General features: G+C 40.3%; 1 protein-coding gene across 1 annotated transcript in view; it reads left to right on the forward strand.

Moving 5' to 3' along the window:
- The window catches only part of DCC (DCC netrin 1 receptor), an 833,538-nt gene that overhangs the window by 718,480 nt on the left and 87,961 nt on the right, over positions 1 to 27,097 (forward strand). Inside the window, exons 16-19 of the mRNA XM_040337108.1 lie at positions 11,394 to 11,489; positions 16,532 to 16,770; positions 17,025 to 17,163; positions 21,490 to 21,597. Of these exons, the coding sequence (XP_040193042.1) occupies positions 11,394 to 11,489; positions 16,532 to 16,770; positions 17,025 to 17,163; positions 21,490 to 21,597 (582 nt within the window). The remainder of the gene's footprint in view (positions 1 to 11,393; positions 11,490 to 16,531; positions 16,771 to 17,024; positions 17,164 to 21,489; positions 21,598 to 27,097) is intronic.

A 27,097-nucleotide genomic window follows, 5' to 3' on the forward strand; every position in this document is an offset into this window, starting at 1 on the left:
TTTATTGTAGAAATGGTGAGCAAAGCCAGGATTCCTGTGATACTTTCCCCATTATGCATTGACCTTAAACTATAATGAAATCCTAAATGAAAGGATAGCAATCATCTTTAGCGCAGTCTCTTGTCTGTGGCTAGGTCCTCTGAGATTTTCTTTCTCCTTTGGATAAAAATGAGCCAAGGTTTCATTCATTGCCAAGGGTGAGAGAGGGCTTGATGCTTTTGCATGGTTTTAGTTTCAACAATGGTACAATATTTTAAGGTACATTTGTCAGTTTTTAACCAAAGTAGCACCAGGGTGGCTAAGTGCCTATTGCTGCTGCTTTACATTGCCAATTAGTTTGAGGGTGTTTGAGTGCAATCTGTCTTGCATTAGCTCTATCCTTTTTTTTTTTTATAGGGAAGGGATTGTCCTTTGTAGAATTTTTCTGTTTTTATTAAGATCAGGAAGAAAAAAATAAAAAGCCATTTGTTTTACAGTTAAGTGCTTAGTGATTCTACTTTTCAGAGCCATGGAGTTTGGGGGGTTGGCTTGAATTCAATCTTGCATTATCGTTCTCCTTTTTTATAGGGAATGATGGTCCTTTGTATCAATTTTATATCTTTCATAAGAAAAAAATACAATTGAAAAGCCATTTGCTTACAGATCTCAGTAGCTCAATTTAAAATGTAGATGCTCAATTCAGAGCCCCCTTTTCCCATCCAAGGCTGTCTAGATGGTGATAGCACACAAAAAATTCTCCTGCGCTCTGGTGTTTCCCGCTATAGGGCAACGTAATCCAGTTTCAAGGCAAAGTCTAAGATCTTGCAGCCCTCCTCAGAATCATGGGACTTCATAGAACTAAAAAAGAAAAGAAAACGGAGGGCGCACCGACCTAGTGTATTACCGTTTAAAAGGATTTTAATAAATAAATTAAAACAATGATCATACTCACAAAAGGAGGTATGGACAGCGCTTAACAGACAATAAAACAGAACACCAAGGCTCTGATGAAGGAGGTTTGCCTCTGAATATTTCCGGCTTGTTACCATCTGATCCGCGCTGTCACTGTGTTCGTTTGGCGATGCTGTGTACCAGTTTTATTGTCTGTTAAGCGCTGTCCATAACTCCTTTTGTGAGTATGATCATTGTTTTAATTTATTTATGAAAATCCTTTTAAACGGTAATACACTAGGTCGGTGCGCCCTCCGTTTTCTTTTCTTTTTTAGTTCTATGAAGTCCCATGATTCTGAGGAGGGCTGCAAGATCTTAGACTTTGCCTTGAAACTGGATTACGTTGCCCTATAGCGGGAAACACCAGAGCGCAGGAGAATTTTTTGTGTGCTATCACCATCTAGACAGCCTTGGATGGGAAAAGCGCTGTCCATAACTCCTTTTGTGAGTATGATCATTGTTTTAATTTATTTATGAAAATCCTTTTAAACGGTAACACACTAGGTCGGTGCGCCCTCTGTTTTCTTTTCTTGTCTAGATGGTGACCCACAAAGTTTCATATATATACAAATATCTGGCAAGGTATTGAGTTGAGGTGTTTCTGACGAAAGGTTATTGTGAATATTTTAGCATACAAAGACATGTAAGACAATTGTAAGCTTTCAACAGTTTGCGGAAGGTATTTTCCTTTGGGCGCATAGTAAGCTCCATAAGACATGTTTTGATGTAGAGGAGGTTAATTGGCTTACACAGAGCTCAATCCTATTCAACGGCTTTTGGAAGATTTGGCATGCTGACTGTGCCAGGTCTTCTCATCCAAAATTAGTATTTTGAAACTTCAAAATCTTCTTAAAAGAATTGTTAAAATATAATTAATCAATAACCATTAGTTTATTTTAAAAGTTGTCCCATAAACAAAATTACTGCCAAAACTAGCTTAAAGTTCTTTCTAAATCCAGCGATAATTCGTGGCAGACCTCCGCAATGTATCCTGGGAACAATGACAAAAGCTCCCAGAAGACATTGCGGCATCGAGGAAGTGACGAAATACCCGCGCACACTAAACGATGAATTCATATACAGGAAGTGGCCAGTAACAAAGGATTACTAAGGTACAGTGGATACAAAAAAAACAAAAAAACATGCGGTTTTGTAATTATGCATATGAACGTATCATTTTTTATTTTTTTTGGTGGGGGAGTGGATCTTGGGTGGGAGTTCCCACACTTTTTTCACCAGGACTTGACCCCTGACAGAGATCACAGCTCCCGATGACAGGGAAAAGTAGCTCCCTGTCATGTTGCTAGGCAGAACAGGGAAATGCCTTGTTTACATCTACCAGTTCTGCTGCTCTGTGACACGAGCATGGGCCCTCGGCGGACATTGTGCTCGCGGGATCCGCGTGCATGCTCACGGAGCATGCAACGCGTGTGCGTTCCCACAATGTTGAGATTAAAAGGGGGCGCACAGGTACGCCCATTTGCCCAGTAGTGCCATTGTGCCAACGTAAATCGTTGTGCGCTGGTTGGCAAGGGGTTAAATATGTGCTTTTTTTTTGCTTCTTTTACTGTTTGTCTTGCACTACCATCAAACCATAGAGTTGGTCCCTGGGAATATCACAGTGTCTTGCATTTACAATAGTATCCTGTGTTAATGAGGTAGTAATGAACTAATTCATTAGAATTTCCACAGCTTATATTATGTACCGTATTCTTCGTTTTCAGAAAAGATATGAAATATCCAATCTACTGCTAATGATAAATTAAAATGTCCACTGCGGCATTGCTCTTATCAAGGGCAAATGAAGATATTTTGCATTCCAACATTATTTAGCAGCCATCTGCAGGGAAGGTAAAACTGGGATGACGCTATGCCCTTGCTATCAGTTTTAGGTTGATTATTTGGCTTAATTAAAGAAATGTAAGATTGTGTTTCCTTTTCAACTTCTTATTTGAGATAGCAAGGAAAAAATTGAATTCTGTGTTTATTTTTCATACAGACAAGGACATAATGAAATGGAAGGTTATGCTGGAGGAAGAAGTTTAAATAACCAAGATTCAATAAAACTGAAAATAGTGTAAAGACATTATTTCATATAAGTTTAAAATTTAAATACAGCTTAGGTTGAGAAAACTTTTCTCTTACTAGGCTTTATTTTGGATTAAAATGCTTGGAAATAACCAGTGATGTCACAGCCCACTCATAAGAGCTACCTAGGCCTAGGGGGGCTTTTCCTGAGCAATAGCATCCAGTTTGAGATATACATATATATATATATATATATATATATATATATATATATATATATATATATATATATATATATATATATATTACTTATGTATTGTTATCTGCCAGTGTTTGTTGGACACTTCCTTATACAGTGGAACCTTGGATTACGAGCATAATCCATTCTAGGAGAATACTCGTAATTCAAAGCACTAGCATATCAAATCGAGTTTCCCCAATGGAAACTAAAATAATTTGTTCCGCATTGACTTCAATGGCATGCATTGACTTCAATGGCATGCATTGACTTCAATGGCATGCAATACCAATGTGGCCAGAGAGCCTCGGAAAGGCCCGGCTGACCTCGGAAACCCTCGGAAAGGCTCAGAAACACCCGGGAATGGAGTATTTCTGAACGTCTCCGACTGGCTCCCCTCGACTCTGCTCGACTCCACCGCCTCCGCACCTCTGGTCAAATGTGGTACTGCACACCCCATAAGCTTGAATTCTGCTAGTTTTGCAAGACAACTCTCGCAATCCAAGTAAGAATTTGAAAAAAAAGTTGCCTGTCTTTCAAAATGCTCGTTAACTGCGTTACTCGTAAACCGAGGTTCCACTGTATATGAAAATCATACATACCAGAGCTCATCCTGTTTTTAATTGATGTTCTAAACCCACATTTTTGCACTAAGATTTTTTGTATATACTTGATGTAGTTCACCTTTTTTTAAGCTGCCTAAAAGCCCTTGGGAGCAATCTTTTGGTTTTGCTAGTACACTGTAGTATGTATAACATTAGGAAGAACATACATAGATTAGCTTTCATTGATTAGAACTCATTAGTAGAACTTCTACTAATGAGTTCTAATCAATGAAAGCTAATCTACTGTAGAAGTATTTGGCATGGGAGCGTAAGGCCCAAAGAAATTGAAAACTGTCCTCGCATGTCTTGACCCCTAAACTTAACCTAATTCTTAGGTTGGCCCCAAAAATGTAATTTTTACCTTATGCCCACATCTGAGCTCCAAAACCCCAACCAAACTTCTAAAGTCATCCCATAACTCTTAACCTTCCTTAACTGCTTGCTCTGCTGGACGAGATCACGTAGCTATACGTCATCTCGCCGAGCAGCCAATAGGGGCGCTCCCCCCGCTTGCCCCTGACGCCAGTCGCGATCACTGCCGGGCACCCGCGATCGCTTGTTACAGAGTGAGAACCGGTCCTGTCAGGGGGGAAATTACGCGTTTCGTGTTATTACACGTCATCTGGGGTGTCACACCCCAGACAACGTGTAATAACACGAAACGCGCCAGGACGACTCCATTGCCGGCTCATTTATATACTTGTATGCGCTGCATTTTTCAACATTCATGTAAGTGCAACTATCTATTAAATTTCACTATTTCATACGAGATTACACTATGTTGCCTACTCTCTCCTTCTCCATCTCCTTCCACCATTGATTCATACTGAGGGCAAGTTGTGTGCAACTTTCGGTACTGTTCAATCTACATTGGTCGAATCTGCTATGGTTGATGATCGAGTGTATTGATCCATTGCCTATAAGGACGCTCCTGCCGTTCATATCAGTTTTCACGCTTGTTTGACTCATAAGAGATTGAAATTTCTTTGAGTCCACGCGCTCTGGTAAGCCTGCAATCCTATCGGTGGAGGGTTAATATGTTATTCACAAGAAGTCACGTTTATGTTATGAATCACTTCAAAGTTTGAGTTCCAGAACACGTGGTGGACTATCTATTCATTTATGTTTACATATAATTTGTCTATGGACTCACTTTTTCTCACATCTGTTTGTCACTGTGAGAGATTCTTATGTATTATATATACACTGTTTGCATACAGTGAGTGATCACTATTTATGTTAATTTTTGATACAATCATTTCACTATTTATTGTATTGTTTTGAGCGCTACACTTACACATCTCAGATGAGACACAGGAATGAAACACATCTCCCTACTTACATTTTACATATCTGCTGTCTTCAGCTTGCTATTTTCTTTAGAATTCTAACATGGGTTAGAATTTTTACTTCCTCATTCAGCTGTGCTGTGACAAAACAAGCTCCCTGCTAAATTATTTATAGCACCCACTCTAACACAAATTGCAGGCTGGTTTTATCTCAGTTGTGGAGAACTTGTCAGAAGTTATCATTCTGATAACAGAGGAATGAAACAGCAGAAAGACACACGAATTAGTGCTTTTGAGAAAGATAAGTAAACACTACAGATATATGTGCCTAGATCAAATTTCATGAATCGGATTTACATCCACTTTAAAGTAGAACTATATCTAAAATGAAAAAAGTTTTGCCTTTAGTTATACTTTAATCCTTAACATCACCCTAATCTTTAACCTTCAACAGAGACTTGCCACTGAACCCTTGACCTAAATTCGGAACATATCCATAAGCACTTAACTTTACCCTTACACTTAATATTCATCTTCACCACATAAAGGCTACTGGACTTTGATCTGAATCAAAGAGTTTAGATGAAGAAGTATCAGGATGGTAGACATTGTGCCGATTTTGATTAAATGCTGAAAGTTTTTTTTTCTCTTTACAAAACGTCTGCTGTACATCAGTCTTTTTTTTAACTCCCATAGCCCTCAAATAATAGTCACCTTTTTCCTTTACCCACTTCAGTCCCTGAAGAATATACCCCCTTCCTGACCAGAGCACTTTTTGAGATTCGGGGCTGAGTCTCTTTAACTGACAATTGCGCGGTCCTGCGACGTGGCACCCAAACAAAATTGATGTCCGCAGAGGTGATCAAATATCACCAAAAGAAAGCTCTATTCGTAGGAAAGAAAGGGCGCTAATTTGTTTGGGAGCCACGTCGTACGCCCGTGAAATTGTCAGTTAAAGCGACGCAGTGCCGAATCGCAAAAAGGGGCCAGGTCCTTTACCTGCATAATGGTCCGGGTCTTAAGTGGTTAAAGCTTGACATGTTAGGTATATATTTACTCAGCTTAGTATCAACTTTTATTTTTTATAAAAATAATTAGGTATTATATTGTGTTTGTGTGCAATACAATTAATTAAAATGTATTTTTCTCCCAAAAAATTGCATTTGAAAAGAAAAACGCTGCACAAATACTGTGCGACATAAAAAATTGCAACACATAATTTTATTCTAAAGGTCCTCTGCTAAAAAAATAAATAAAAAATATCTATATCTAGATATAGAAATAGATCTATATATCTATATACTTATAGATAGATAGATAGATAGATAGATAGATAGATAGATAGATAGATAGATAGATAGATAGATAGATACATAGATAGATACATAGATAGATACATAGATAGATATAATGTTTGGGGGTTCTGAGTAATTTATTAGCAAAATAAAGTCGATTTTTACAGGAGAGAAATGCCAGAATTGGCCCGGTTGGCAAGTGGTTAATAAATACGATTTTTCTACAGGGAGAGGTCCTCTTTAAGCTCTTAAAGTTCCATATATTGCAGCCCTTTCATTGGTTGGCTGTACACTTATAAGCTGGAAGCCTTACCTATAAGCACATGAGCTGTTTGGCAAAGTTACAAAGATGAATAATTTGTGCATTGATTGCGGCTCGAAAGTATCATCAGTTCATTATTCCACTTAAAATATATTGCATTTATTTCTAAACTTAATTTCCAAAGGACAATTATACAACTAAACAAATACCTTAGATTGTTCTGTCATCATGAATATGAATTTTATATCCAACGAGGATCGAGCAACACTTCACATCAAGTCCCTATTGTTTATTAATTCATTTGGCTGCCGTCCTAACGATATTCACAATGAGCTAATCAATTATTCAGTAATCTCCCAGGAAGGTCTTGGCAATTAAACCCCTTCATATCTGGAAGGAGCGTCATTTGCAATGCATTATGGGTTTGCTGTGCACTAGAGGGATTAATAGTAATTATGATGCTCTGCAACAAAGCATAACTGAGGGAGGATAAGGGTCATTATCATTGGGTTATGAACCAGAAAACCAGAACTCCAAAGCACAGGACTTTGACCTCTGCAAAGTCAATCGTCTCCCTGTGATTCAGGTATTATGAGTCATACTGGTATTTGAGAGGAACTGTGCAAGACAGTTAATGGTGAGAAAAAACTCTCAAAAAAAGCATTAGGTTGCTTACAACCTTAAAGGGTTAGTAAAGGAAGAAAAAAAATTTCCTTTAAAATAACAAACATGTTATACTTACCTCCACTATGCAGTTCATTTTGCATAGAGTGGCCCCGATCCACATCTTCTGGGGTCCTTCGGCGGCTGTCTCTGGTCCTCCCTGCAAGTACTGACCACAGTCATGCAAGAGAGCTCGCATGGTGGTGAGTAATTGCGGGCGCGCTTCCGTGATACAGCGAGCGGCCATGGCCGCTCACTGTATCACTCGGCCCCGCCCCCCAGCGCGCTGCGTCACTGGATGTGATTGACAGCAGCGCCAGCCAATGGCTGCGCTGCTCTCAATCCATCCACTCTAGCCAATCAGCGGCCAGGCTGAGCCCCGAAGAGGATCTCGGGACCGCGCGCGAGACTTTCGAATGGGTCAGGTAAGTATAACGGGGGCTCAGGGGGGTGGGGGGAGGCAGCATCAAATGTTTTTTCACCTTGCATAGATTGCATTAAGGTGAATTTTTTTTTACTTTACAACTCCTTTAAAGCTGAACTCCAGGGAAACCATTAAACACACAGATACAATATGTATATGGCAACTGTTTTACCTGCCAAAGGATTTGCATTTTTTTCCATCCAGTTCTGAGATTTGCTTAGCTTTGTCACACTGCACAATCCTGTCTACCAGGGCAGGAGACCTATTTTTTCTCTGCTGCAGTTTAGTTACACTTACAGGTCTTGTCCCTCCCCCAGCCTGTGGCTGGACAGTCAAAGGAGAAGCAGCAGACTGATGAGCTCATCTCTCTGTCACCCCACCCTCTCCTCTAACTAATTAACTAATTTCTAAATTCTACAAACTTTTGACAACGATTGGATTTGGGGCTGAAAGGACAAGTCAGACTCTAGGATTACACCTAGTACCCTGGCGTTAGGGGAGGGACTGATGGTTGCATATGCATCCTTGGGAGTGGTTTCTGTGTGCTAAGAATGTACACCCAGGACAGTAAGTACGATGTCATGAGCAGCTTCCAATGCACACTTGTGATCGGGAGCTTCCGATCATGTGACCGCCGTGACAGCCAGTCATGGAATGCCCGCCTCCACCTCCCAGCATTTAGAATCTCTTAAAGATCTATACGTTCACCTATACTCACAGTTTTTTGGCCCCTTGCTCATGGGCGTCGCAAGTTCCTGAGTAAACATAAGTAAATTAAAAGGCACACGCTAGGTAAGAACCGGCTCGGAGGGCCGTTTCTTTACTGCCCATGCGCTGATGACATCATCAGCACACTACAAAGCACTACGGGCCAGATTCACATAGGAAATACGCCGGAGTATCTACTGATACTCCGGCGTATTTTCAAATTTGCCGCGTCTTTTGGCTAAGATCTGACAGGCGTACGGCTTCGTATGCCTTCGGATCTTAGGATGCAATACTTCGGCCGCCGCTGGGTGGAGTTCGCGTCGTTTTCCAGCGTCGGGTATGCAAATTAGTTTTTACGGCGATCCACGAAGGTACGCGCGTTCGTTACGTCTTCGCTAGTCGGTTTTTCCCGTCGCAAAGTTAGGCCTGCTTTTTCATGGCCTAACTTTAGACGAGCCATGTTATAGTATGGCCGTCGTTCCCGCGTCAAATTTCAATTTTTTTTTTTTTTGCGTAAGACGTCCGGGAATACAAAAGTACGTTACGCACGTCGCCATTCAAAACATTACATCGGGCAACGTCATTTCACGCAATGCACGTCGGGTAATTTTCACACGGAGCATGTGCAGAACGTTCGGCGCAGGAACGTGCCTAATTTAAATGGTACGCGCCCCATTTGAATTAGGCGGGCTTGCGCCGGACGGCTTTACGTTACACCGCCATAAGTTTACACGCAAGTGCTTGGTGAATCAGGCACTTGCGCTGAAAACTTACGGCGGTGTAACGTAAAGACGAAGGTTACGCCGCCGCAGTTCTTTATGAATCTGGCCCTACATACCTATATGTAAAAATAGGTCACTTTAAAGAGTATATTACAATACAGATACTCCTGGTTTAATGACTTACCTGTTTAACAACCACTTGGACTTAGCTCTCCCCACCCGAACAACACGATATACATCATTGTATTGTACAGTACAGATTTTTCATTTGTGTTCTGTACTTAAGCAAATGAAAACAACATTATTGAGCTGGGGTTTGTGTTTAGACCTTTTTTTTCACAATACAGTACAGTTCAGTAGTGCTTAAAATATTGATTACTTATGGTTCCTCTTTTAACAACCAATTTGTTAAATGACCTGGTCATTGGAATGGAACCTGGTGGTTAAGTGAGGGGTACCTGCACTGGCAATGAAGAAGAATTTTACTCCTCTATACTCGTCTATATGCTCGCCTATACTCAACTTTATTCAGGTCTTTACACACAGTTTGTTGGCCCCTTGCTCATGGGCGTCACAAGTTCCTGAGTAAACATAAGTAAATTATGAGGCCCCTGTGTTAGGGGCCTGAGACATTAGCATGATAAGGTGTAGGATCTGAACAAATGGTTGAACTTGAGAAATAACTTTTTGAATTAAACCCTATGTGTGAAAAGGTCTAAGCCAAGAAATAGAAGCATAGCTTCCATAATGCAACAATAGATGCTCTATGTTAAAGCGGGAGTTCCGCGGGAAAACGTTTTTTTAAAGACGTTTTTGTAAAGCTGATGGTACAACGAAAATTGTACTCACCAGTCTCCTAGTCGCAGCCGCCACCAGGACGATTTCCCCCAAAAGTAGATTTTATAAAATCTGATGATGGACATTGCCATCTTAACTGCTGGCACCGTGAATCCCTCCTGTATTATCTTCCGGGATGCGGTGTCTCCTGAGAATCCCAGGAGACGCGCCGTGTTTGAAATCTCGCGATATCTCGCGGGTCACGTGACTAGTCACAGCGGGGAGTGTCCTTTTCAGGACGCTGCCGGCTGTTGTCCTAGCAACTATGCAGTGTGACGGCGAGCCGCGCCGTCAACACTGCATAGTTGCTAGGACAACGGCCGGCAGCGTCCTGAAAAGCACACTCCCCGCTGTGACTAGCCAGACTAGTCACGTGACCCGCGGGATTTCAAACACAGCGTGTCTCCTGGGATTCTCAGGACTCGCTCCCAGGAGACATAGCGCTGACGGGGGATTTTTCGAAACCACGCCCACTCCCGCGGGGAAATGTGAGTGACAGCTCACAAAAGGCCCTCATTCCAAGGTAAGGAGGCCTATTAAAAAAATAAAAAAAACGGATAGATACAGTACAATGGCTGCTGGTTTTAACAAGCAAAACTTGACAATTAGGGTGAACCACTGCTTTAAATGAGCTATTTTGCAATATTAATGATAGGGGTTGGCACAATCACATTTTTTTCTGGGTGTCAGATGCTAAACTTAATATTATTTGCATTTTCGCTCATTTAAAATTGTCAACGAGCTTTATTTAAATACATCAGCAACTTCCCATTTGAGACAAGAGCCCTAGATTTGAAACGGGCCATATGGCAAATTTAAAAAAAAGTTGTGTCAATATATAAACACACAAGCTTGACTCACGTTTACCTTTATGTCGCTTAAGAAATTCAAATCTGTTTAGATGTGTGTCAACAAAACATATTTGTGTTGGTGCATGAAAACTGGAGAAAATAGAAAGAGAGCAAAATTGTAGTTGCCCCCAATAGCAATCACTGAAATTATTAAATAAGAATGTTTGGTCACCATAGGTATCATAGATGTCTTCTCAAATTTGTGCAATTTTTTTTATTTTTAACCTCAAATACATCAGCTCCTAATTCTGTACAAGGTGCATCAAACAGGAATTGTTCTCTAAATAATTCCTCTAACAAAAATGTATGTCTATGAATAATAGCAAGCAGGAGCTTATACGCCATTTTTTTCCAATCAGAGCCTTATTTTAAATAATAATAATAACTATAACGAAAAAAAAAGTATATATATATATATATATATATATATATATATATATATTAAAGTTATCAGTACTTTGTTGTTAAAGTTATTATTGTTGTTGTTATATACCATCACAGCCATTTACAAAAATTTTTTATGTGTTTGTTGTTCCTGCAGAACCAAGCTCCCATTATGTAATTTCTCTGAAAGCTTTCAATAACGCTGGTGAAGGCGTCCCTCTTTATGAAAGTGCAACAACCCGCTCTCAAACCGGTAGGTTGACAGAGTTTTCTTGCCTGATTCCCATCTTTCCTTTTTTATCCCAATGTATAATTTGTTCAAGTTATAATTGCACAAAATGAAAAGGTAAGTGTATAGAAATTAGCTAGTACAGCATAATGTTTCATAATTGAGATGATTAAACATTTATGTTCTGTACTTAATGAAGAGGTAAAATATTTTCCAGGAAAGCTCCTTTTACTCAAAAACAAATTTTTAAATAGAATGTAAATGTTATTACGTTCAATTGAAAAAAATTATATATTTTACAAGTATTGGCTTATTTTCATGCCATTTTATTGAAATTTTTTTACAAATGTTAAAATATGTTTTATGATAAATTAATATATTTAGAAATATCATTTAATCATGATAAAAATGATTTTATATTTTGACACAGTAATTAAAAAAAAAATTCAACTGCCACAATATTCATGCCATTTGTATTATCTTCCGGGATGCGGTGTCTCCTGAGAATCCCAGGAGACGCGCCGTGTTTGAAATCTCGCGATATCTCGCGGGTCACGTGACTAGTGACTACATTGTATGAACAGAAGATCAGCATTTCCCCCCCTGACAGGACCGGGAGCTGTGTGTTTACACACACAGCTCCCGGTCCCCACTCTGTAACGAGCAATCGCGGGTGCCCGGCGGCGATCGCGCCGGGCATGCGCACGGGAGTCGGGGGCGAGCAGGAGGCGCTCATGCGTGCTTCCGGCGCCGCGGGCGCGCCCCTAGTGGCCTGCGCGAGTGCCGACGTAGAGCTACGGGCTCTCGCACATGGGAGCCGACTTGCCGCCGTAAAATGACGGTGGGCAGTCGGCAAGCAGTTAAGATAGTTTTCACCAACAATATATATATATAGAGTTCACCAACAATGTGTAAACCCAAAAGATTTAGTAAATTGCTCAAATTGGCAAGAGATTAAAATTGGGAGCACAGAGGACTATTTTTTCCTTTTATTAATGCTTTTTTGATAAAAAAAAATTTTTTTTAATGGGAAAAGGGTGGGGAATGTAAAAGGAAAGTCATTGGAGATATCATATAGCAAAGTCCAACATACACTCTAAACTTCTTGAAATTTAAAGTGCCTGGGCAGAATATTTTTCTTAAAAAAAAAAAAAACTCTAACTGGCCACTAAAGATGAATTTATTTTTATTGTAAAATATTTTACAACAAAAAAAAGTACAGAACTGTGTAAATAATAAAAAAATAAATAAATGGGGGATATTGACTTCTTGTGTGACATTCTTGACTGTTTTCATTTGATGCAATATTCTGAAGTTCCACATTGGTAAGAGCTGTACGTCTGTGAGAGCACAAAAATCTGAAGACATGCAGTATTTCAAAAGGGAACTGTGAAGAATATTCCAATCAAATCAAATCCAAGAAGTAGCACAGCAAGCAAAAATGTAATGGTGTCGATCTTTCGTGAAGTATTCCCAAAAGGAATAAACCAGGGACTACAGCTTTACACTTCTGTTGTACACTGTCTCAACAACTGGGTTAAATCAATATGTAATTTATATTTCATTGTAAAATATTATAATATATGTTGCTTGTTTTTTTTTAAGACAATTGTACTAAGAAATATTGTGGAACAAAAATCAATACATATTACATCAACAGCTTTCTCTAATAAACAAGATGGAGCTGGCTGAATTAAATAGAATAATTTTATTCAATCTTTTTTTCCCCCCAAAAACTCAATAAAATTTGAACTAGGCCACATAGTTATTTATTAAGTCATGTTTATGTTATCGTTTGTTATTTTATCCACCTTTCTTTCTTTTTATTTCTACAACTCAATCTTTTTTTTATTACTCTGGAGACAGATGGAGAAAGCCATTTTTCATTCCGAGGTTAAGTTCAATTGAGAGACACAAGGTCTATAAGTGTTAGTTTTGCTCCTTCAGATAGAACCTGTTATTCATGGTCACACATCTATCATATTGAACTACTTATGCGTGTCATTATAGTTCAGCATTGCAGTCTGGGTTGACCTTACGGTTACCTAAAGTTGTGAACCAATTACTTTCAGGATTGATAAAAGTTCTGAAAGTTCTCTTTCCAGCAAGACAATGGACAATCACAGTATATAAAAAAGGGAATGGGGGAATATGCTATTTTATTGTCTTTATTTTTTAAGGAAAAAAAAATATTTGTGGCAGAGTTTTTTATAAGTCCTGGGGTTATTTTACACTATTTATACAATTAAAGTAAATCTAAGCCAAAGCTTAGGTCAATTACAACGTTATTAATTAAAAATGGATAACTTGAATAATTAGGCCTTAGTTTTATTTGTCAATCCTTCAACTTGATCTGGATGCACTAGGAAGAATAGGAAAGTCAAAGGTTCCATAGGCCCCAAACAAACATGCTGGGGTTAGTTAAAGCGGAGGTCCACTCTAAAAAAAATATTAACATTAACACACTCCTTTTAATCTCTTAAAAAAAAATAGAAAAAAAAAGTAATTACCAGAAATGCCTGTTGCTAGGCAGTCGTCCTAATCTGCCACTTCCTTCTCCACGGAGCTCCTCGTTCTCGTCTTCCCACACGTTGTCTTCTGGGAAATGGGGTGCGCTGTCTTCTGGGCAGTAGGAAACGGGCAGTGAAGCCGCAAGGCTCCACTGCCTGTTTCCCTTAGTTCGAATTGCGGCGCCGGCAGCCAATCTGATGGACAGATCGGCCTCGGGGGGCCAACATTGTGGGCTCCCTGGACCGGTAAGTGTCTTTATTAAAAGTCAGCAGCTACTGTGTTTGTAGCTGCTGACTTTAAAAAATTCGGCTGGAACACAGCTTTAACTATACGGAAATAGGCTGTTCAATTTGCAAGAGAAGTTGTACTTTGCAAGGCAATATTCCTCAGAGCTTAGTGTATAAAGTAAAGCTCTGCTGACTTCCATCATCAAATCATGTTCAAGCAAAAATACTGCTTATGTATTCTTGCACATGTATTTTTTGCAATGTGAAATTCTACCGCACTCACTAAGGGTCAAATTCCTTTAAAGCGCAACTTATTCTGCAAAGTATGCAGCTAATTTGCCTTTAGTACAACCCCATGGTATCCAGTCAGTAAAGGGAACTTCTTTCATCAATGCTTTGCTTGATAAACCTTACTATCATCGGTCGAAGAACTTGAAACGTCTTCCTATTAAGTTAATCTCAGGACCCTCTATTTAGTCCATCCCAAGACCACAATAATAATAACCTTCTATTTATCCATATCTAGACCACAGTAGTAGGAGATTCCATCCCAAGACCAAAGTAATGGAATTCTTCTGTTAAGTCCATTCTAAGACCACAGTAGTAGGGTTCTTCAATTTAGTCCAACTCAAGACCCTAGTAGTAATATCCTTCTATTCAGTCCATCCAAAAACCACATTAGTAGAAGCCTCCTATTTAGTCCATCTCATGACCATAGTAGCAGGTTCCCTCTATTTAGTCCATCTCAAGACCATAGTAGTAAGAGTCTCCTATTTCATCCACCCCAAGACCCTAGTAGTAGAATCCTTCTATTTAGTCCATTCCAAGACCACGATAGTAGAAGACTCTTATTCAGGCTATCCCAAAATCACAGTGGTAGGAGCCTTCTAATTAGTCCATTCAAAGATATTAATAGTAGGATCCTTCTATTAAGTCCATCCAAAAACAATAGTAGTAGGAGCCTCCTGTTTAGTGCATTCCAAGACCCCAGTAGTAGGATCCTTCTATTTAGGTTATTCCAAGACCACAGTAGTAGGAGCCTCCTATTTAGTCCATCCCAAGACCCTAGTAGTAGAATCTACTATTTAGTCCATCCCAAGACCAGAGTAGTAGGAGCTTCCTATTTAGTCCATACCAAGACCCTAGCAGTAGGATCCCAACCCAAGATGACAGCAGTAGAAACCTCCTATTCAGATCATCCCAAGACGACAATATTGGGAGCCTTTGGATGTGTTAAGATTTGAATTAGCAGGCATTTTATAAGTGATTTCAAAAGAATGTGCCAGCTTTTTTTCATTTAAAGTAATTGATAAATATTTTTATGCAGTCTTGCATAGAACCTTTTCTTTTTCAATGAACATTCAAGGACATCTTATAAGTCAATAGAAAAATAGGTGTTTTTATGCCATGAGTATTCACTGTAGAAATGCTGTTACAATTCGTATTCGGTATTGTTAATATATTACAAAAAAAATAATAATCATACCATTAAGGATACAGTCTTTTCTTCTACTTTCTTCTTAGACATTTACCACAGATCATATATTGCCTGAATTAAGTGATAATTAGTATTTTAGACATCCCTCATATACAGTATATAATCTAATTTCAGTATGTACTTTTGACTACTTCTTGCACACTATTAATGAACATAATCCTATTCAAATCATCTTCTTACAGTATTATGATACGTTAAACTACAGCAAAAAGCAATCCAGTTCACTTTCAAGTTAATAGACATCATTTGCAATCCATTGTTTTAAACTGATCTTGTATTTCATTAGATGAAGAAAAAAATAGAAAGGTTAGGTAAGTGGCTAGATAGATGGATGGATGGATGGATCGATAGATAGATAGATAGATAGATAGATAGATAGATAGATAGATAGATAGATACTGTAGATAGACAGATACTGTAGATAGACATATAGATACTGTAGATAGATAGATACTGTAGATAGACAGATAGATACTGTAGATAGACAGACAGATACTGTATATAGACAGATAGATACTGTAGATAGACAGATAGATACTGTAGATAGACAGATAGATACTGTGGATAGATAGACAATTCTATCATTATATATTATTATTATATATATTATTATTATACCATATACATATATTCTTGATATAATGCTATATAACAGTATATAATGATATTAATATATATTTAAAATGATAGAATATAAAAAATATAAAACATAAATAATTTGTATTCTTTTCTTCCCTCTCACTCCTTTCTTCACCTTTATGTTGCATTTAACCCATTGTGTTATTATTTGCTGTGTGACATTTATTTTAATTTGCTGCATGATTATCCAGACCCCCTGGATCCCTCAGAAATTGAGTTTTATCCTTTTATTGATGATTTCCCCACCTCCGTCCCAGAAATGTCCACCCCCATGCTCCCACCAGTAGGTGTTCAGGCCGTCGCGTTAACGCATGATGCCGTGAGGGTCAGCTGGGCAGATAACTCTGTCCAAAAGAACCAGAAGACAGCAGAGGTCCGTTTCTACACCATACGATGGAGAACCAGCTACTCCACAAGTTCGAAATACAAGGTACGTCATATCTACAATGGTAGAAGAAACCACTGGATGATAGAAAAGTCTTTTTGATCCCCATATACATTTTACTTTGGCCTTTTGTTTTATATATATATATATATATATATATATATATATATATATATATATATATATATATACAGTGTTAAGGTATAACCCCAGCAACAATATTTTTTTTTCTTGTTTTGGATAATGTGTAAAAAGTTAGAATTGATGTGAATTGATGGTGTCTTCTTTTTTTCTGCAAGTCTGCTGATACAACGGCTTTAAGCCACACTGTTACGGGTCTCAAGGCAAACACAATGTATGAGTTTTCAGTCATGGTCACGAAAGGAAGGCGATCGAGCACATGGAGTATGACCGCGCACGCCACTACTTATGAGACAGGTAAACACAACTAAATTGACAAAATGTGTACCTGAAAGGGTCAGTCCAGTTGCCTAAGAGAATAATTGGGAGTCTAATGTGTTCTTGTTCTGGCCACCTTGAAATCAAACTGCTATTACTATATTGGCAATATACCTGTTGCCAGTGAAGACTGATAACTGAAAGAATTTCTAAAATACATGTGTATATATATATATATATATATATATATATATATATATATATATATATATATATTTGAAAAATAAAGAAACAATTTTAAGGGGAGCAACGCTTAAACTTTCTTCATATATATATATATATATATATATATACACACACACACACAGTCTCTCAGGCCCCGTACACACGACCAGTTTCCTCGGCAGAATTCAGCTTCCGACCGAGTTTCTGGCTGAATTCTGCCGAGAAACCCGGCCGTGTGTACACTTTCGGCCGAGGAAGCCGACGAGGATCTCGGCGAGGAAATAGAGAACATGTTCTCTATTTCCTTGTTGTTCTATGTGAGAACTCGGCCCGCCGAGCTCCTCGGCGGCTCCAGGACTGAACTGGCCGAGGAACTCGATGTGTTTGGCACGTCGAGTTCCTCGGCCGTGTGTACGGGGCCTCACATAAGTGAGTAAGACTGTATATATATTTTTTTAACAACAACAATGATTTATTGCATATAAATGTAACTACAACTGTGTAATCAGCAAAACTCACGCTACCTGCTGATTGACAGGCTTTAGCTGTGATTCACAGGATATATGTAGGACAACTGCAGAGAGACTGCTGCTTCCACACAGAGCCCAGCACTCCTTCTCTGCAGTGATTTTTCAGGACTCAGAATGTTCTGTTGTTGCTGGGGGCTAAATTATAGAGGAAACCAATAATACAATTTCAAAATCAGAGGTTTTGTGCTGCCTAGTTTTAAATAAAGACTTTTTGCTGAAACTACCATTGGGCTTTAGGATGCCTTTAATGTTATTGCAGCTAAATGAATCCGGGCCAAAGTTATATTTTATCACCACCTGAAAAGGCTATTTTTTATGCTTTCCTCAATGGATACAATACCCATTGAAACTCACAGTTATCATTGGCCTAAAGCTAGTGGTATTTTAAGTGATAACCTTCCTTGTAATCTTAGTGAATTGACATTGATTTTATCATAGTGGCTATTAAAAACATGCTGACGGTTTTATAGTAGAACAAGTCGTGGTGAATCATGGCCAAATTCAGGTATACAGCTAACAACTGTGAACTATGCCGGTGTTTCATCAGATTAGGCGACCCCGTCAAAAAGTGTAACGGAAGTGACATTTCGTCGCCGCCATCTTGCTACACCCCACACTAGCCCATAGTAATGATAAACAGAGAAAAGGGGGTAAGCGGACATCTTGTTACACCCACCAGAGTTTTGCATACTACACGTTTTTCTAACAGTAAACTAAGTTTATATAATCAAATACAGCACTTATAACTCAGTCTTACTGTTTAGATGTTGAATTATAAATGCAACAAACTTCTGTCAGATTGACAAACCTGCAAGATCAGCAGGTTTGCCGCAGCTTTGAAAATTCAACATCTAAACAGTAAGACGGAGTTGTAAGTACTGTATTTCACTGTATAAACTCAGTTTAATGTTAAAAAAAAACATGTAGAATGCAAAACTCTGGTGGGTGTAATAAGATGTCAGCTTACCCCCTTCTCAGTGTATCCTTACTATGGACGAGTAAAGGGTATAGCAAGATGGCGGCTACGAAACTTCACTTCTAACGGGTCGCCATATCTGACGAAACATCGGCCTTGTATCTGGGTGGTGTGTTAAATCTTCATTCTCTTAAAGAGGTTCTGTAGTGATGTAGCCACTGGTGAGAGGAAACAGTGCTTAGCAAGGGCCATGCTATCTGACACACCCGGAAGTGTCGGATAGTAGCAGCATTTGCACCTCTTTATATGCCTGAGCAAAGATTTACCACACCCCCTCCTTGAAATGTATTATTAAATGCCTATTATAAAAAAAATGATACCCTCCCATCCCACTCCACCCATCCCCACCCTTCTTGTAGTGCCTATGTCTCTTCCTAGTAATGTGGGCAGTAATTGGATGCTGAATATGTATCTTATCTTGGTCCTCTGAGGGGGTCCTTTGACCTTAAGAGACTGGCTTTGGAATGTCATCAGGGGGTGGTTACAAGAGTGGTCAGGAGAATGGCAGCGACTAATAGAAAAATGCTGTTAAAGTATAACTAAAGGCCAAACCAGTTGGTGGTATGGATAGAGTGGAGAGGGATTAGAACAACTGCCAGGTTTTAATTGTTGTCTGTGCCCTCGTTCGTGTGATCCCTCCTCTCTATTTGTCATGTTTACCGTTATCACCGATAGTGAAAGAAAATACCACATTTTGGCTCATCCCAGAACAGTGATAGAGGGGAAATCCTCTGATGACCCTGGTGATGACAATCAAGGATTCCCTCAGTTTTCCATTTTCTGTTTTGGCTATGAGGCAGAAAGTGATAGGAAATCTCCCCAATAGGACATGAATGGCAAAATAAAACACAGACTTATATTATAACCCTCCCTAAAGCCTCGTACACACGATCCAACTTTATGGCCATAATTGTCTGATGGACGTGTTGTGTCGGATAATCCGACCATGTGTATGCTCCATCAGACAATTGTTGGCTGAATTAACGACAACAAAAGTTGGATGTTCATGCTCAACAACTGGTGGGCAATAAAGCTGTTACATTGGTTTATCCGATCGTGTGTATGCAAGTCCATCCAACTAAAATCCGATTTACAAACACGCATGCTCAGAACCAATGTTAAACATCAGCCAACAATAGCAGAAGTTGCCCAAAGGGTGGCGTTAAAGAGCTGAAAAACCATGTGGTTTGGTGAATGTTGGCTGAAAATGTTGTGCCGTGTATATGCAGAACAAGTTCACGGCCAACGCCCTTTGGACCGAAATCCACGGAAAAGTTGGTTGGAAGTCCGATCGTGTGTACAAAGCTTTACTCTATCCAACAGGATAAAAAGGTTTTGACAATTTTGGCTTTAGTTTTACTTTAAAGTGGTTGTAAAGGCCGAAGGTTCTTAGACCTTACTGCATTCTCTGCATTAAAAAGAAACTGTCTGTGTGTAGCTCCCCCCAGCCTCTGCCTTATACTTACCCAAGCCCAATATTGATCCAGCGATGCACGAGGTCTCTCTCTCTCTCTCCCTTTTTCTCTCTCTGCTTACTGGTTTAGAAGCAGCAGCAGGAGCCATGGACTTTTGCTGCTTTTAATCACAAGCAGTGAGGAGGGGGCGGGGCCAAGCCGCACTGTGTTTGTCAATGGACTCACAGACAGCATGGTTAAGTAGCATGCCTGTGTGATCGCCCGCAAAGCAAGTGGCATGCAATGGGGGGCACTTAGCGGAGGGGTTCAGGGGAAAGTGAGCCAGGAGCGCTGGTGGGGGTCCCTAGAAGAGGAGGATCAGAGCTGCTCTGTGCAAAACCATTGCAAGGAGCAGGTAAGTATACCATGTTTTTTATTTAAAAAAAATTCCTTTACAATCACTTTCATTTAGTAGGTATTTATGGTAAAGAGGATCCTGGAATTTTGCCCCAGAAATGGCCTTTTGGAGTCTTTTTACAGATGCATGTTGTGGTATCGGGCGGTAAAGTGTGCTACCACAACATGCAGTAATGCACCATACTTGCCTTGGTGCAATGTGGTGTGATGACATTCCCAACATACCTCCAGAATGCACCTGTTCTAAAAATAAAAATTGCAGCATACCCTACATTTTTGTGCATTGAGTTGTGTTGCATTCTGTATAGGCTACCTAACCCAGTTTGCTACAAAATGCGTCAATGCGCTAAAATGCTTGCATTACAGTGCAGGGCAGTGAGGCACAAATGGACCCTAAGCCTTTGGCAATATGAGATACATAAGGTGAGATACCATGAAAATAACAGCTTTGGAAATTGAGCTTGAAATGTGTCTCTTTGTCCAGTTATAGAATTGTAAACATTAGCATGTACTGTAAAATCGGTATTATATGGTACATGAGTTTACCCATTCCCATCCCCCCGCCATAAAAAAATCAAGGTAAAAGAAGATTGCTGTAGACATTCAACACACTTATTCCTTTCATGCCAGAGTTTATCTCCTGTGCTAGTAAAAGAAAACTCTGGGGCACAAATGTGTCAAAATGTCAAAATTGTACATGTGAATTTCCCTGATAATTCCCTCCGCTATGATCGGAAGAGCTATCAGCGCCTGTATTGTCGTGCTGTTAATTTATACTTCCTACTTGGCCAACTAATTTTTTTTTTCTCTTCCACACTTCAAGCTCCAACATCTGCCCCGAAGGACTTAACGGTTATCACAAGGGAAAGGAAGCCTCGAGCTGTTATAGTCAGCTGGCAGCCACCAATCGAAGCCAACGGCAAGATTACCGGTACTGTATACATTTGCTTGCTTTGCAGATTTCTTTATTCACCCTTTACTTCCTTTCTTCGATTTTGTTTGTGTATGAGTGTAGAAAAAGGAAAAGTCTTCTGCGCCTGTTGACGTGTGCCTATCACTGGGTCATGTAGCACAACCTTTATCGGCCTCCAGGGTTGAATGAGTCATGTGAACATATGGCAAAGCATTATTGAGAATCTCTGCACATTATTCTCAGGCCTCGTACACACGACCGAGTTTCTCAGCAAAAACCAGCAAGAAACTTACTGGGTGATATTTCTTTGCCGAGGAAACCGGTCGTGTGTACATTTTCGTCGAGGAAACTGTCGAGAAACTCGATGAGCCAAAAAGAGAGCATGTTCTCTATTTCCTTGACGGGAATGGAGAAAATTGGCTTGTCGAGTTTCTCGACAGCCTAACAAGGAACTCGACGAGCAAAACGATGTGTTTCGCCCGTCGAGTTCCTCGGTCGTGTGTACGAGGCTTCATACTTGGGAATCTTTATGATTGCTTTGGTGGCTTTTATATTGATCAACTGTTAACCACCACAGTCGTAGAACAATGGACCCCTGAGGTCTGGTAGTTGCTGCCCTGTTGACTGCCTGACTTCTTGGGGCCCTTCAGCACAGGAAGACCTACCACAGCTAAATGTGCTGGAATGTAAACTGGGGTGCGCACAGGCAGCTCAGTGTACATTCTAAAGAAGACTGTAAACAGGCAGGTAGTTTTATTTTATTGCAGATGAGCCTGCCTGCTCAGTTTTTTATTTTATTTTAGATTAAATCATTGGTCTGCAAACTGTGGCCCAGGGGCCACAAGAAATATATGTAATACATATCAGCATTACATACACATTTCCCCGCATTAAAAACACTGCAAGCTCTTGGTGCACTCTGACTCTACTTCACTGATATCCCCAGCAGTGTTGTCAGCCCTGCCTAAGTTCTTCCCTGCTGGACTACAGAAACTCTATGTCAGGGCCTGGATCTGAACCAAGAACCTCTGATGTGTCTGCCAGTAACTCTTCTTACTGAGCCACCTGAGATGCTGATAGGTTCACTGTCGGATCCCGTAGACAATCTTGCTTCGTATCCTGTTTTTCGTGAAACTTGAATTCTTTGCTCCTCCCATGAACTTCCTATGTAAGCCATGCCTTTACACTTCCTGTTTGCCAGATAATTGTGCTCTCTCCAGCCAATATCTTGCTCTTGTCACTCCTGCTGTTGTCTGTATCTTCGCTACCACTAGTTACCGACCTTTGGCTTGTTCCTCGACTACACTTCTGCTTGATCCCAAACTGTAGCTACTTTTTACCAACCTTTGGCTTGTTAACTGACTGCGCCTCTGTTTGATCCCTACCTGCTATATCTGCTACTGGACCCCCGGCTTCCTTACCTCCTGGTGAAGCAATCCTAAAGGGACCGCGACCTGGTGCAAAGACACAGCAAAACCAATCACCACCATCAGGATCTCGTAATCTGATCTGGTTAATAGTGGTTAGTATTTGGACCCTGCTCCTCGGGGGAGCCTGCGTCATCCGCCAAGATGACACGCTTGTATACCTATCCTGCTGGTCAGTGGGAGTCTCTATACTGCTATAGCTTCTGGTCTCCGAATTTGACCTCTGACCGTGACACTACCTTTTTCCTCATCTCCATATGGAAGGTGTACTGTAGTCCACCAAGGCTGATAACACTACTTGGAGTTTCAATGAAGTTGCACCAATCAAATGATCCAAGAGAACAACAATAATTTATTGGTTTAATAAATGCTTCATTGCTGAATCATTGTTTCACTGGTCCTGATCATATCAGACGTACTTTTCACACAGTAAGCAATCAAACCCTACATTTTATTGTACTTAAAGGTTAAGTTCAACTTCAAAATTATTTTTCAAAAATCCCCCAATTCAATTCTATATCCTCAGAATAGTACATATCATGGAAAGGGCAACAGTAAATGTTTTTTTTGGTGGCCCATAAGCCTTCCCCTTCTTTAGGGATTAAAAGATCTTCTAAAAACCCTTTTATACAATTCTATATCCTCACAATAGCTGTCTCTTCATTCCCCCTCCATTCTGCTGTTTGCAGGACTGGCTGCATTACAGTAATGTTCTCCCTTTTGTCTGGTCTGGGCTGTTCCAACTACGCATTCACGCAGTTGTACGCATGTGAGCTGTTACTGCTCCAGCTTGCTCAGTAGTGGTTGCTTTGGGTCTTCCAACCCCATTTGGGCAGCCTTCTTCTCTAGCTGTGCTGTCAGATGGCATGACATCGGGGGATAAGGGGCCATCTGGTATGTACTATTCCAAGGATATAGAATTTCAAAGGTTGTTTTTTTCAATTCTTCCTGAAGGTGAACTTACACTTAAAGCCTGAGAAATATAGAGATTTCTGGGCCATGATTAATGCCTCTTTGGCTGAAACGCGTTAAGACTGCTGTATCAAGACTTCTATAAAGAGCATTGTACATTCCCATGACTGCACATACATAGATCTCTGGGCCCCTAAAACACATTGGTTGTTATCCTTTCTATGGTTATTTACTGATCCAATAAACCATGGTGGTAAAACTGTATAGAGACCAGAGCTTTTTTTCTCAGAAAATAGGTGCAGGAACTCAACCATGACCCGCTTAGATTTCACAAACAGTAGAAGGGTCTTAAAGGGGCATTAAATACCAGAATTGCATTACATACAGAGTTCAGGGGGTTACAAAGCTGTCACTTGTAAACACAGACACCAGACTTCTGTGTTTACAAGTGATTGTGGTGAGCAGGCACCAAAGGGTCTGAGCCAGAGGTGGTGGAACTGAGTTAAGTTCCCCTGAAAAAAAAGCCCTGATAGAGACTACTTAATTTGGTTGACCCCTATTTTTAAGGGGCCCCCTCTTTGTGGAGAGTCTCCACAAAAGAGCAATTTGGCTGGCCTAAAAACCTAATTTCAATTGGTAAAGATCCCAGCAAAGATCCCAGCAATTGGTAAAGATCCCAGAATCTGGGATTTCAGTGCAGCAGAAGTTAGGAGTTTGCTTGATTTCTGGCAGGAGCAAAAGGTGTAAATATCTCTCCACACGTCATGTTCCTATCAAAAAAAAAAGGGGCAGATCCACAAAGATCTGCCCCGGCGCAGCGTATCTGAGATACGCTACGCTGTCGTGACTTACTTGTCCTCGGTTCGAATCCTGAAAGAATTCACGCCGTAAGTCACGGCGGCGTAGTCTATCTCTGGCGGCGTAGCGGCGCGTAATTCAAATCGGCGATTAGGGGGCGTGTTTCATTTAAATGAAGCGCGTCCCCGCGCAGAATGAACTGCGCATGCGCCGTCCCTAAATTTCCCGCCGTGCATTGCGCTAAATGACGTCGCAAGGACGTCATTTTTTTTAACATAGACGTGAATTACGTCCATCTCGATTCACGGACGACTTACGCCAAAAAAAATAAAAATTCGAAATAAACGCGGGAACGACGGCCATACTTAACATGGCAAGTCTAACTATACGCGTCGAAATACCAGCTTTAACTATATGGCGGAAAAAGCCGACTAGAGATGACGTAAGAGAATGCGCAGGCCGCGCGTACGTTCGTGGATCGTCGGAAATAGCTAATTTGCATACCCGACACGGAAAACAACGTGAAGGCCACCCAGCGGACGCCAAAGTATTGCATCCAAGATCCGAAGGCGTACGAAGCCGTACGCCTGTCGGATCTAACCCAGATGCCGTCGTATCTTGGTTTGAGGATTCAAACCAAAGATACGGCGCGGGAAATTTGAAAGCACGCCGGCGTATCAGTAGATTCGCCGGCGTACTTCCTTTGTGGATCTGCCCCTTATTATTTTCTGTACTAGAGGCATTGGTCACTGTGACAAATAGGGTGAAGCTTCAAAATGGGGGCACAGACAGCAATATAAATCTGGGGTTTCTGAACTTCCTAGTTCTATCCACAACTAAAAAATAAAAATTATTGGTTTTAGATAGACGTTACCAAATGGTGGTACCAAGTTACCGAATAATCCCTAAGCAGCTGCCTGTTCTGCCCGTGTGTCTCCCCAGACTGGCCCCTTAGTTCTCTGGAAATCTTTTGCTCTTGCTTGCTGGGCAAGAAGATATGTTTTCCCAAAATTCTCATTTAACTAAGTTAACAAAAAATAAATGATTCCCCTTGTTTAAATTTCTGTTAAAGTACAAAACAGCTGTAGATGTTGTCGCTGAAGTATCTCCAGGCGCCCACACAGCGTCTATTGTTGCATTGCCGACATTTTTTGAAAGGCTGATAAAAAGCCTAGAACTGTGTAATTTTCCCCAGACATATTATCATGTTTATGCATTATGAGATTAAGTGGTGTTTGATTAAAGTCTTCTGGTTGAACAGAGCAACAACAGATCCTGTCTGGAATATTTTGTGTACCACTTTACTGGTAAAAGGAACGTTACAGTTCTATTAAAGGCCCTAGACTTTCTATGGGAACAAGCACTGTGAGGGGCTAATACTATGTCTGTGGTTATCTGTTTTACGCAGCAGTGTCCCCAAAATAAGTGGCTATGTTCGGTCACTTAACCACTTCAGCCCCGGAGGATTTGGCTGCCCAATGACTGGACCTTTTTTTGCTATTCGGCACTGCGTCGCTTTAACTGACAATTGCGCCGTCGTACGACGTGGCTCCCAAACAAAATTGACGTCCTTTTTCCCCCAGAAATAGAGCTTTCTTTTGGTGGTATTTGATCACCTCTGCGGTTTTTATTTTTTGCACTATAAACAAAAAAAGAGCGACTATTTTGAAAAAAAAGGCAATCTTTTTTACTTTTTGCTATAATACATATCCCCAAAAAATATATATATAAAAAAATAATTTATTTCTCAGTTTATGTATTCTTCTACATATTTTTGGTAAAAAAAAAACAACGCAATAAGCGTATATTGATTGGTTTGCGCAAAAGTTATTGTGTCTAAAAAATAGAGGATAGATTTATGGCATTTTTATAAATATTTTTTTTTTACTAGTAATGGCGGCGATCTGCGATTTTTATTGTGACTGCGACATTATGGCGGACACATCGAACACTTTTGATGCTATTTTGGGACCATTGTCATTTATACAGCGATCAGTGCTATAAAAATGCACTGATTACTGTGTAAATGACACTGGCAGGGAAGGGGTTAACCACTAGGGCACGGGGAAGGGGTTAAGTGTGTCTTAGAGAGTGATTCTAACTGTGTGGGGGCTGGGCTACCAGTGACATGACATTGATCACTGCTCCCGGTGACAGGGACCAGTAGATCAGTGTCCTGTCACAAGGCAGAACATGGAAATGCCTTGTTTACATAGGCATCTCCCTGTTCTGCAGCTCAGTGACATTATCGCGGGATACCAGCGGACATCGAGTCCGTGGGTCCCGCGGGCATGGTCATGGAGCTCGTGGCGCCCGCACAGTGGCAAATTCAAAGTAACATACCTGTACGTTGCTTTGCGCAGCCGTGCCATTCTGCCGAC

The sequence above is a fragment of the Rana temporaria genome, chromosome 1, assembly GCF_905171775.1.
Source record: "Rana temporaria chromosome 1, aRanTem1.1, whole genome shotgun sequence".
Classification (NCBI taxonomy): domain Eukaryota; kingdom Metazoa; phylum Chordata; class Amphibia; order Anura; family Ranidae; genus Rana; species Rana temporaria.